General features: G+C 41.0%; 2 protein-coding genes across 5 annotated transcripts in view; one reads left to right on the top strand and one right to left on the bottom strand.

Moving 5' to 3' along the window:
- The window catches only part of si:dkey-17m8.1 (C-Jun-amino-terminal kinase-interacting protein 4), a 22,162-nt gene extending 21,269 nt beyond the window's left edge, over nucleotides 1-893 (bottom strand). The window contains exon 1 of the mRNA XM_061775674.1: nucleotides 780-893. The gene's annotated coding sequence lies outside the window, so the exon portion shown is untranslated. The remainder of the gene's footprint in view (nucleotides 1-779) is intronic.
- The window catches only part of rcvrn2 (recoverin 2), an 18,668-nt gene extending 5,180 nt beyond the window's left edge, over nucleotides 1-13,488 (top strand). Inside the window, exons 1-6 of one of the 4 annotated variants that reach the window (XR_009788843.1) lie at nucleotides 269-827; nucleotides 905-1,375; nucleotides 6,415-6,526; nucleotides 7,248-7,332; nucleotides 12,676-12,813; nucleotides 13,353-13,488. Coding sequence is in view for 2 of the 4 variants with exons in the window: in XM_061775679.1 (XP_061631663.1) it covers nucleotides 995-1,375; nucleotides 6,415-6,526; nucleotides 7,248-7,332; nucleotides 12,676-12,709 (612 nt within the window). In the remaining 2 variants the exon portion in view is untranslated. Of the gene's footprint in view, nucleotides 1-268; nucleotides 1,376-6,414; nucleotides 6,527-7,247; nucleotides 9,738-12,675; nucleotides 12,841-13,352 lie in introns of those variants that run through there. The other 3 variants (XR_009788844.1, XM_061775679.1, XM_061775681.1) reach the window with 3 other exon arrangements.

Below are 13,488 nucleotides of genomic sequence, written 5' to 3'. Positions count from 1 at the left end.
GTCCTTATCTGTAGTATATTCCAGTCAGGGTTAGGGTTAAATGTCAGTGTGTTTTATTTTTTCTTTTCCTCTTTTGAGGGGCTAATGCTATTGGCCATGACAGTCCCGCGATGATGGCGATGATGCTAATTGGCTAAGTGTTGGATCGGGTGGGACAGGGCAGGGCAGGGCTAATCCAATAGATGGACTCACAGGACATATTTATGGTGCAAAGTCTATCCTGCAATCAAATGAGCGAGCGCGTCTGATTTAGCGTCATTCAAATGTCAAATAAAGGCATCGACATGAACAGCTTTGAGATATCGGAACCCTTTCTTGATTCATTTATGTCCATTGTGGTCAGGGAAAACAAAAAGTTGGGCCATGAAATGAATAGGGAAAAGATAAAATACGTCAATGTTAGTTCGATAAGGCAAACAGAGGCAGAAAAGTCAATGAAAGTTTAGATTGGTAAACTTTGGCCTGGACAGATAGTCAGTGGTCATCTGAAGAGAGTTGCACTTCCAATTGGAAACATCTTAATCCCGAAGAAAACCGTAGATAGCGTAATAATATACATATAATCTTGAGTGCAACGCATGGCCTTCTAACAGTGGAGAATTGCAGTGACACAATAGGTCAATCGATGGATTAATACGACACAAACAATGTTGTAGCTCTTTCCAGGAGCACCGTCAAAGATGTTCATTTCAGGCAAAAGCTCAGCCACCTTAAATCCCGCATTAACAGAATTATCCTGGTCCCACATTAGGAGATAGTTTCCCCCTTGCCCTACTTACCTCCAACTTCTCTTACGCCGCTGAGACGCTTGACGTGCACACCGATAGGTAAATTCTCCTCTCGCCTTCTTGTGTTTTATACATTTTAAGGTTGAATTTTGGATCTGGACTCTAATCTCCTCCAGGGATCACTGTAAATCTTTACGCGATAGCCTGCGATCAGGAACAGGCTCACAAACGTCGCTTCTATTCTAAGACACTTGCCAAATCCAACCATGGGGAATAGCACGAGTAGCGCCTTGTCCAAGGAAATCCTGGAGGACCTGAAGCTGAGCACCAAGTTCACCGAGCACGAGATCAGCCAGTGGTACGAGAACTTCCAAAAGCAGTGCCCGACAGGACGCATCACGCCTGAGGAGTTCGAGCAGATCTACGCCCGCTTCTTCCCGGACAGTGACGCCAAGAGCTACGCCCGCCACGTGTTCCGCTCCTTCGACACCAACGACGATGGTACGCTGGACTTCAAGGAGTACATCATCGCCCTGCACATGACCTCCACCGGGAAGACCACCAGGAAGTTGGAGTGGGCCTTCTCGCTGTTCGACGTGGACAAGAACGGATACATCAACAAGACTGAAGTGACGGAAATCTGCCAGGTAAGATGGATGCCTTCTGGTAGGATACAATTTTAATGGTCCTGCAGAGACAACTATATTTTCAGTGATGGGAAGTAACAAAGTACTTACTTTTACTCCCTACATTTAAAAAAAGATCTGTACTTTCTACTCCAAGTTTGGTCAACATAGGCTTGTTACTTTTTTCAACATCTGCATATGACGACACGGCATAAAAAAGACTTAATTAACAGTAAAAAAATCATTTTCACTTTTGGACTTCATTCAATCACAGGTACTTCTACTTTTACCTGTTGGTCTTTTTTTAAGTGTCTGTAATTCTACTTAAATACAGAATGTGACAACTTTTGTCCCCTCTGCATTTTGGAACCATACTGTCAAACATTTTGTCTAACTTCCAGGCCCCTTGTTTCTTCCATTTCCAAGGTGGTGATCCCTGTGTGCATCTTTTAATCACTAATTGTCAGTCAAGTTGAGCCCCAGACTCCCCTCTAATCTCTAATCTTTAGCTCTCTGGCCACACGTAGATTGTCCGCCCCACGCGTCTAATCTGCATTTCGCTCCCCATACACCGGCTGTTGTCGTTTAATCTGGCAAAAGAGGGTTATTGGGTTATTACATTACACTTAAACAGCGGTGTCCACATTTTTGTCATTTTTTTTTTAAATCAGATTTTTAAAATATATGATAGGGCTGGTAATTTGTAGGTGAGGTTAAAAAAATTAAATAAAATAGAATAAAATAAAATAAAATAAGAAAAAAAAGAAAAAGGACAAAAATTCTGCAAAATATTCAAAATATTGTATTTTGATAAAATAATCCCCTCAGATTTCTATGGATTTATAATTAATTTAATTATAATCAATCATTTATTTAATAATTTATCAAATAATAGTATTGTAATATTTATAATAAAACAATTAACCAGTTATTGCGTGACAAATTAGTAAAAATACATAACATTAATGAACCATTTTAATTAACAAAATATCAGGGAATAAACAGCTAAATTAATGCAACAAATATAATTTTAATTTCCCTGATTTTCATGAAATGAATAAATCAAATTAATTGAATTTCAATTATTTGATAAATTATAAAATACATTAAAAACAGTTTATTCGACCAAGCCATCCATCCATCCATTTTCTGAGCCGCTTCTCCTCACTAGGGTCGCGGGCGTGCTGGAGCCTATCCCAGCTGTCATCGGGCAGGAGGCGGGGTACACCCTGAACTGGTTGCCAGCCAATCGCAGGGCACATAGGAACAAACAACCATTCGCACTCACAGTCATGCCTACGGGCAATTTAGAGTCTCCAATTCATGCATGTTTTTGGGATGTGGGAGGAAACCGGAGTGCCCGGAGAAAACCCACGCAGGAATGGGGAGAACATGCAAACTCGCCACAGGCGGGGCCGGGGATTGAACCCCGGTCCTCATAACTGTGAGGCAGACGCTCTAACCAGTTATCCACCGTGCCAGTAGTTGGAGCCACTCTAGTACGACAACAGACAGTCAATTGACAGAGAACACTTGAGACATAAAGACCTTGACAAAAAAACAAAACAGTCACTGAGCAGTAAAGGGTTGCTAGTTATCTGGTAATGCCGTTACATTAATTTTTTTTGACAATTGTGGAAAAAGATGCAGAGTCCTCTAGCACTGAGAGCAGTTTGAATGACTAATATTGCAATAGTGCAATGACCATTGTGCAAAGGGCGCAGAGACTTCAAGGAGTGTATGCGGTTTAAAGTGACGAGTAGTGCGATAATCTGGGACAATGTTGGTTGTGCAAATGTTGCAGATACTCCTCAATCAGTGTGCAAATGGAGCAGGTGCTACTCTGGCATGAGTGGCCAGAGTGGCCAGCTATATTATTATGACAAAAGTCTACTTTTTGTAGCGAGACATCCATCCATCCATTTTCTACCGCTTATCCGAGGACGGGTCGCGGGGGCAGTAGCCTTAGCAGGGACGCCCAGACTTCCCTCTCCCCAGCCACTTCATCCAGCTCTTCTGGGGGGATCCAGAGGCGTTCCCAGGCCAGCCAAAGGATGTAGTCTCTCCAGGGTGTCCTGGGTCATCCCCGGGGTCTCCTCCCGGTGGGACGTGCCCGGAACACCTCACAAGGGAGGTGTCCGGGAGGCATCCGGATCAGATGCCGTAGCCACCTCATCTGGCTCCTCTCGATCTGAAGGAGCAGCGGCTCTACTCTGAGATCCTCCCAGATGACAGAGCTTGTCACCCTATCTCCAAGGGAGAGCCCGGACACTCTGTGGAGGAAACTCATTTCGGCCGCTTGTATCCGGGATCTTGTTCTTTCGGTCACAGCCCACAGCTCGTGACCATAGGTGAGGGTAGGAACATAGATCGACCGGTAAATCGAGAGCTTCGTGTTTCGGCTTAGCGCCTTCTTTACCACAACGGATCGATACAAAATCCGCATCACTGCAGATGCTGCACCGATCGGCCTGTCGATCTCCCGTTCCATTCATCCTTCACTCGTGAACAAGATCCCAAGATACTTGAACTCCTCCACTTGGGGCAGGATCTCATCCCCGACCTGGAGAGGGCACGCCACCCTTTTCCGACTGAGGACCATGGTCTCAGATTTGGAGAATCCCAGCCGCTTCACACTCGGCTACGAAGTGCTCCAGTGAGAGTTGGAGGTCATGGCTTGATGAAGCCAACAGAACCACATCATCTGCAAAAAGCAGAGATGCAATACTGAGGCCACCAAACCGGACCCCCTCTACGCCTCGGCTGCGCCTTGAAATTCTGTCCATAAAAGTTATGAACAGAATCGGTGACAAAGGGCAGCCTTGGCGGAGTCCAACCCTCACCGGAAACGAGTCCGACTTACTGCCGGATATGCGGACCAAACTCTGACTCCGGTCGTACAGGGACTGAACAGCCCGTATCAGGGGGTTCGGTACCCCATACTCCCGAAGCACCCCCCACAGGACCTCCCGAGGGACACAGTCGAACGCCTTCTCCAAGTCCACAAAACACATGCAGACTGGTTGGGCGAACTCCCATGCACCCTCGAGGACCCTGCCATGTGTGTAGAGCTGGTCCACTGTTCCACAGCCAGGACGAAAACCACACTGCTCCTCCTGAATCTGAGAATCAACTTCCTGATGGACCCTCCTCTCCAGCACCCCTGAATAGACCTTACCAGGGAGGCTGAGGAGTGTGATCCCCCTGTAGTTGGAACACACCCTCCGGTCCCCTTTCTTAAAAAGGGGGACCACCTCCCCAGTCTGCCAATCCAGAGGCACTGTCCCCGATGTCCACGCGCTGCTGCAGAGGCGTGTCAACCAAGACAGCCCTACGACATCCAGAGCCTTGAGGAACTCCGGGCGAATCTCATCTCCCCCCGGGGCCTTGCCACCGAGAAGGTGACCTCAACCCCAGAGATAGGAGAGCCCGCCTCGGATAACCCAGACTCTGCTCCCTCATGGGAAGGCGTGTTGGTGGAATTGAGGAGGTATTCAAAGTATTCTCCCACCGGCTGTACGACTGGTTAGCACATTTCTGTTCAGTTTTGGGGACCGGGGTTCAAATCCCGGCCCTACCTATGTGGAGTTTGCATGTTTTCCCCGTGCCTGGGTGGGTTTTCTCCGGGCACTCCGGTTTCCTCCTACATCCCAAAAACATGCGTGGTAGGTTGATTGAAGACTCTAAATTGCCCGTAGGTGTGAATGTGAGTGCGACTGGTTGTTTGTTTATATGTGTCCTGCGATTGGCTGGCGACCGGTTCAGGTTTTATTTTATTTTATCAACTACAAAAATTATTGTGTTCTTATTATCTTTTTGTGATTCCAACCCCTACTTGTGTTCAAATATTTAGAGTAGAAAATATAAGCAAAGAAAGTAATATTTAGTCCTATCTTGTGTAACGCGCAACTGATTGGCTGTTAAGGTTCTAGAAAAAGTTGCTGCAATACAAAGCGAACCATACAAATGACACAGTTTAAGAGGGTCCAAGATGGAGGCCAGAGCGCTGGAAGTAACAGGAGCGAGCTCTCGCTGTTTGGCGGCCGGCCTGAGTCTTGGCTCTAATCCATGTTAATCTAGGTGTCTTAAATGCGGCAGATGAGTGCTTCCTCCTCTCTAAATGGGACACACACACACACACACACACACACACACACACACACTTAAGGGCCTTGGGCTTGACAGCGTTGTGCTTTGCAGTCTTCTGGAGCCCAAGTGGCTCTCAGCAGATGTCACACCGCTTTGTGATAATGTAGTTGAGTTTTCAACAGAATCAAGTGGACCTTAAAGAATGTCACATACGTATGGTACATATGAGGATTGTGTCCCCGCAGCAGTGGTGGGCTGTGTTACAAGCGATAGTACAGTTGATGGTGGCAGCAGACTTCACAACAAGCAGTAGATTGGCAAATAGTGAAGAATTCTTCAAAAAGAGGCCACTCCCAGTTGAGGTTTACTGTCAAACTAAACATAACGCAATGTGAATTACATGTGTATTTAACCAAACCACATAACTTTGCTTATGAAGGTCCGCTATCAGAATGCTAACACATGATGCAAAACCCCATACACAGGCTAACAAAACTAGCATTGATATCATAGTAATTATAAACCTTTGGATAAACTTTTAAATTCTTTACGTTCCATTTAATTGTGGTACTGTAGAGTGCTGGGTTTCCTGATTGAAAAACATTTTACAGTAATTTTTTGTTGGTCTTTTTTTGGGCAGCTGAAATGGATTAAGGGAATTTCTGTTCATTTCAAGAGGGAATGATAATTTGAGATACTGAATGAGTATTTAGTATTTTGAGTTACGACCAGGGTGACGGAACAAATAAAATTTGTAAATCGAGGCACCACTATACTCATAATGCTCACCAGAGACGCTGATTATTAAATGTATGAACGTGTGCAGATGGTGTTTTGCTAGTTGAACTTGACTGTAACAAGTTCTATGACCAACCAGTCAAAAGACGGAAAATGCTGACATTCCTAACTGTCGTACTATACGTGAAAAAAAAGAAATTCATCCCTGTTACTATCATTATATTGGCTCTTAGGCCATCTTCAAGCTGATCCCCAAGGAGGACCAGAGCAAGCTACCGCAGGACGAGAACACACCAGAGAAGCGAGCCAATAAGCTGTGGTCCTACTTTGAGAAGAAAGACAATGGTAAGCAGTGGTGGGAAATAACCAAGTACAAATACCTTTGTCATCTCAAGGAGTTCAATCGCTAGATTTACTTTGAGCAGAGTCTATTTTCCCCCACACACATGTACTGTACATGGTACCTTTTTTATTATTATTTTTTTTTTATAAACGCAAGTATACGTCTACTTAAGTACAGCTTGTCAGTACTTTTCCTCCCTCTGGTACATTTTTACGTTTAATCAAGGAAAGGAGTTTTTACTTTTACTTAAGCAATTAATTCATTTGGACTACCTATGCTTCAGTACAGAGTGCGAGTACTTTTGCCACCACCTTTACCATTTTATTTCTTTTTTTACTCAAATATCTGTACTTCTACTTAAGTACAGATGTGAGTATTTTTTTCACCTCTGACAGTGGGACAAAAAAGGAAAAAAATGCACACTGAGCCATACTTAAATTGGGAAGAGGGCTGAACATCTGCGTGCTACCTTTCCTCAGCAGCTGTTCCCACACATGCATGGAGATTAGATTTGACAGTCAGCTGTTGGAGACAACAATAAAAATAATAATAACTCCACCTGTGGGCTGTAGCAAGCACATGACGGGTGGCATGCGAGCTCTGTTAGAACCTCAGCTGACTCCTTGGCTTTGCATGCATCAACAATAAGAGCGGATTTCTCAGATAAGTCATTTTACTTGTGGCTCAGCTGTATTTGTTGTCTCTTTATTTGTCCTCTCACAGAGCGACTGGCTGAAGGAGAGTTCATCAAGGGAGTGACTGAGAATGAAAATGCAATGCGGCTCATCCACTACGAACCACTTAAAGAGTAAAGTGTCACACTTCCTATTTCATCAAATCAGCTATTCTTCCTTCCTTTTGATTATTCCCCCTTGTGTAAATACTCTGGGTAACTTATTTGTCAGGACGTTATATCAAATTAGTTGTACTGTTTGTCAAATCGAATATATATACACACTAAAGACAAAATCACTCATACCCTCGAGGTGTTAAATGGGTATCTTCTGTATGGAAATGATGCAAGAAAGTGTCAAACGTTGTGTTAGACATAATAATTTAGAAAGAAAAAAATTATAAATGTATAACATTATAATAATATTTTTTTAAATATTTTAAGAATTATTTATGTTCCCAATTTTATATGGCAATTTTGAAGAAACTCAATTTGGTAATTTTGGAAACTCAAATTGGTAATTTCTAGCACAATAGAACATTTTAATCAACTTTAAATTAAAACATTGCCTATAGATGGAGATGGAACTTTTTGTCCCCGCTCCCAAAATAAGTAAATAAACATACAAACAAAACACATTTTTAAAATTCACACAATGTAATTTCCAGCCAAAAGAAAGCCTTTCAACAAAATAGCATTCACTTTAACTGCCCAGGGTATGAATAATTTGGAGTTTAACTGTATGTAAAGTCAAAAAATAACATATTTAATATTTTATGTCAACCTGTTCCATAAAATAGAACAAAGTATTAAATTATCCAACATGAACTTGTATTTTTTTGTGTTTAACTCACAAAATGTAACCGTGTGGTACAGGTTGACATTAATATGAAGTCACAGTTTTATCTTTTTTCAGAGTGAAATTAGAGACAAAGTAATATAATATACTTTCGTAGTGTTTTAACATATTTGTACAGCCAAAGATAAGTTTATGTGAGTATTTCGGTTTACCGTTTATGTGGGGACTGTGATAAAAAGATGAATAAAGATTGAAACCTATCACTAAAAAAAAAAAATACTCAATGTACTAAAGTGAGCTCCGATTGAAATGACAAATACATTTTACAACTACTGACCTGTACTACTGAAATACAGAGGTATATATATATAATTTCTTCCTATAAATTAAAAAAAAATTATAAAAAATTTGTTTAGACCATCATTTGATACACTGTCGCCGCCATTTTAGCGTGCGCAAAGCATTATGGGTATGATGACGTAGAATGGTTGCTCCCGAAACATCTGCGATTGTTTTCTCTTCACTTCAGTCCAGATTCTTTCTTTTTATTCTTTCCTCACTCGGAGCCTAAACGGCCACTTGTGACAAGCGAAAGCCGAGCAAAAAGACACGAAAGACAGGACGCGCTGGCCACGTACAATTTTAGCAGTAGCTACAAATAAACCACTGAGTATGACCAACTCGAGTTTCTTCACACCCGTCATCTTCAACCTCATTTCTTGTGTCTTCCTCACTCTCGTCATTTCCCTGATCACAATCTGGCTTGAACTGAAATGACTGAGCAGCGTTCATCGCGGCCAGGCAGTGCTACTGTGGCTGCTGCTAAAAACTCCGGGCGTTGGGCACATGCTCATTTGACGTCACTACCCAGAATGCACTGCGACAAAAAAACAATGGCGGCCTATGTTGAAATTACGTTTCGTAAAAATATATAAATCTGGAAATGATGATCAAAAGTTGTATCTTATTGTTATGTTACTTAAGTCGAAAGAGATCATATATACCAAACGTAATTGCAATTGGAGGAAAAAGTCCATAAAAGACAGAGAATGGACAAAATTTGGGATTATTTCACACTTAACAAGAAAGATAAAGCGCAACTAGAAGCCAGCCAACGTTACACTCTCATTCGCTGACACCCATGTCACTCACTAGGCCAGGTCCTGCCTGTTAAAGCCATACACACTCAAAGTCACCGATACTATAGTAGAAAATGAGGATGGCGACCCCAAGTGGACAAATATAATACCCGCGTCTCACATGCACATTATTGTGTTTAATAATGCTTAATCAATTTTTATCCGATTAATCGATGGGCTAATTGGTAGAATACTCTAGAAATATCCGATAGACCATAGACCTAACATTAACTGATTTTGTGTTGACAAGGTTGACGATAACATCAGTCACCTTGAGTCATTACTTCTTACACCTTTTTGAGTGATAAGGCTATACTTTTATTTAGTGATTAGAATGATGTTTTCACTTTCATCAAGTCGCATATTGGAATGCATGAGAAAATCAAGTGGCCATTTACAACTATGTCTTCCAGGTTGTAGTTCTCTGCACAACTTAATGAAAATCACATACTGTAACATATGAGTGTCATAGCTGATTGTTTGGTCCTTAAAGCTTTGTCTTTTTTTTTAAGATGTTGGAATATATGTAGCCGTTTTACTTTGTGTCTTGTAATCTTAACATTATACAGGACTGTGAATGACATTAAAGGTTTTCTCATACATGTCTACATAAATCTGAGTATTTATTCTCAACCCAAACTTAGAAGTGAATGTGGTGAATAATGTTAAAAGAAATATATCATGGCATATTTGTAACCTATAAACAGAAATTCCAGTAATGTGCTGTGGGTTTCAAATGCATTATGACAAGCCCACTAGTAGTTTTACCTTACTAGTAACATGTAGTTTTGGTACTAATATACCAAAGTTGTTCAACTAGTGTGCAAAAATGTCATACAGTAGTGCAGGGGTGTCAAACTATTTTTTGCTGCGGGCCACGTCGCAGTTATGGTTTCACTCGGAGGACCATTATGACTGTGAACCCATATAAATTGTATCATAATATTACAACAATATACACATCAAATTAATAGATAACTAGTTTTGAAAGCAGAGCCCAGTAAAAACGGGTTGTTCAACTATTATTCATTGATTTTATAACGGGATTGGTAAAAAGGAAAAAAAAAACAATATCTCAACATTGATAACAGTGAGGACAATTTGAAATTTTTGGTATTCTAAAAAGAAACATGGAGTCGACGCATGTGATTTGCTTTTGCGGGCCACATAAAATGATGTGGAGGGCCAGATCTGGCCCCTCGGCCTTGAGTTTGACAATTGTGCAGTAGTGCAAGGCACTAGTGTCAAAAACATTACAGTTGTTCTACTAGTGCACGCTACTCATTCAGTACATTTTTGCACCCGAGTAGTACAACTTTTGCATACTAGTACAACAACATGTTACTAGTGAGGCTAAATTGTGTACCAATTGACAACCACGTGTGTGACATTATATAATTCTACCAGTTTACTAGTAGTCCTAGTAGTGTACAGATGAAGTAGTGCAGAATTTTGCCTCACTACTAACTAACTAATAACATGTAGTTGTCCTGCTAGTATGCCAGAGTTGTTCAATTAGTGGTGCATAAATGTCATTGAGCAGTGGAAAAGATGTTACTAGAGAGACACAGTTGTTCTACCAGTAAGGACAAAAAGCGTACTTGTACATTGACCTAAAGCTGGATATGAAGTATATTGAAAAAATACAGGATCCAAAGGAATTTTTTTGTGTGCTTAAAAAAAAAAAAAAAAAAAAACTATACAGTAGAAATACTTGATAGCAATGCTGGTGGTGGTTGATCAAATTGTTGATTAAGCCTTTCAATTGTATTTATCCCAACAGTAAATCCAGGATTATCCCAAATGTGTAACCTACAGACATTCACGATGAATTTGGCGACATTTATTTGACAGTAGAAGTAGCGATTTTAGTTTTATATACAGGAAAGGGCGAGCATATTCTGCATAATTACCATCAATGTGTGTTAGCAAGCAGCAACATTCTTTTCGTGGGCGCGTGCCAGCACCTCTTTCCAACTTTCATTCTAACCCCCTGCCACCCTCTCCCCCATCCCTCCTCACATGCTTCCATCGCTCCTCGTCCATCTTTCCATCCAACTGTGGATTACTGCTTTACACATAATCTTCTGTTCAACATCAGAGAGCAGACTTTTCAAAATCTCTATAATCTCGCTGCGTCTATCTACTGTATCTATCCATCAACCGCATGGGTTTGTCGGGCAAATGCGGTTTGTTACCAGCATCTGTTGCATAAAAAAAGTATTGTTTACTGTTTTTGTAAGATAATATAATAAGAGAAACAGCAGGATGTGTAATTGATGACAAAGAATGTCTGACTCGGATCAGTGAGTGTGTGTTGTATATTTACTTCAAAGGACAGTGTGTTGGTTATCGACAGGAGAAGAAACATTTCAGGTTTTTCTCATAATTAGATGCAGAAATCATCAATGATATCCAAGGTAATTGACACTGACAGAGAGATACTCAATTAGCAATATAGTCATTTTTGTATTCAAATGTTTCATCCACTGTGCATATCAATGAATTGGAGCATCGTAGAAAAGTCGATCAATTTCAGCACTTCTGTTTAAAAGTTAAACTATATTATGTCGATTCATCAAACAAATATTCATTTGCCCGTTGAAATGAATGGAAAATGGAAAAATCTGTTCCAGCCTCCTGAAGAAAAAAAACAAAAACTAAATGTTTGTAATGTGTTAAAGGGAAATAGCACTCTATAATATTATACTTCATAAAAACAAAGTAATAACATAGATAGATAGAATGTTAAGAATTAAAACGTTTGCGCAAGATTAATTCATTGCGGCTTTTTCTTGTGTGCATAACTTGGCCACCAGGGCGGCAGTAGAATACATGCAGACACAAACGAAGAAACATTTCACAACTACTGTGACTCAGTAAGCTGCTATAATATTAATCATTTTACATGGACGATAAAGAATATACCCCGTGACTATTGTTAAATTATCTGTCATGTGTTGCTACACTGTTTCTGTTCAAATGTCTGTGGCTTAAAGCGGCTCTAAGCAGAAATCTGTTTTGTTTCTAAATACATTAAATACTGTATGATTGAAGTGCTGAAAACATCCAAATACTTAAAAGAATATAGTGCTGAATTGTTAAGATATAGCTTAAGCCCCTTTTTCACTGTTGGGATTTTCCTGATTTTGTGGGTGGGGCTAAAACACGTCACGGGGCCGGGGCGTATACTTTTTTAGCGTGAGTTCCCACCCCCACTATATAAGGACAATGTGACATCATTTCGTTTGGCTATGCTGCTCAGTTGTGAGCTAGCTGTGTTTAGCGTCCATAACAAGGCCCGTTTACCACTCCAGCGTGCAGTTAGCAAGCTAACGATGGCTACACCCCGAAAACTTGCCTTCGATGGATGCCTCAATTTACAGAACAGCTCGTTGATGTTTTTTTAAGCTCCCAAAAAAATGAGTAAATAAAAAAGTGATGGATTGACTTTTTAATGAGACACAAGTGAACTGAACATCAACACCACCAGCCGACTGTGCGCCTTTTACGACTGAGAGTTTTGCAAACTTTCACCAGAGACAACATGGCTTCGTGGGTAACTCGATGCTAGTGAATGGAGCAGTGCCGACTGTCTCACTACCTGGGCTTCCTCCTCCCGTCCCGCTGTCGTCAGGTGCCGTGTTCGGCTGTGGCGTTATGTCATCGACAACGAGGGTAAGTTGACTTGCGTGCTAATTTTTATGATTATAGTCCACAATACGCATTCCATTTTGAAGTTGAGACTCCTAACGTGATTTTACGATCATATAAGCTATCACTCCCTCAGTACGTTTGATTCCTTTTGACGCAGCCATTCAAAACGCCCACAGCGACTGAGAGCTAAGAGCCCTTATTATTCAAGTTTCGAAACCTGATTTTAAATAATTAGCAATTTTTTTTTTCATTCAAATTTGGTAGGCTTGTTAACATAACTCTTGTCTGTGGTGTGTCAAATTTACATGCCATTTTTTGGGCCTGCTTAGTGCCACTTTATAGGCCTAAGTAAGCTTTAATCACTTTATGATTTGAACTACTGAAATAAATGAAGTTCTTCAAGATATTCCAATTTATTGTAATGCACCCGTAAAGTCTTAGAATATTTGAAAGATACAATTCAAATACAACCACTGGAATACTGTGAAATATTGTTCAATGAATATCTCTCAAAACAGAGCGTTATTAGCTTTGTAAAGGTAGAATTTATGCTTTTGCAGCTTTTACCTGCACGGACGGCGATGTTGGGAGTGGACCAATATCGTCGGCATTTCTGTCATCATGGGACTATTACTGTTGTTGATACGGCGGTTGTTGTGCCCATTGTTCCATCGTCCCTCCCTTGGATATATGAGG

This window comes from Phyllopteryx taeniolatus, chromosome 6 (genome assembly GCF_024500385.1).
Source record: "Phyllopteryx taeniolatus isolate TA_2022b chromosome 6, UOR_Ptae_1.2, whole genome shotgun sequence".
Taxonomy (NCBI): domain Eukaryota; kingdom Metazoa; phylum Chordata; class Actinopteri; order Syngnathiformes; family Syngnathidae; genus Phyllopteryx; species Phyllopteryx taeniolatus.
Note: the sequence above shows the minus strand (reverse complement) of the source record. Positions and strands in the feature narration are given on the sequence as shown.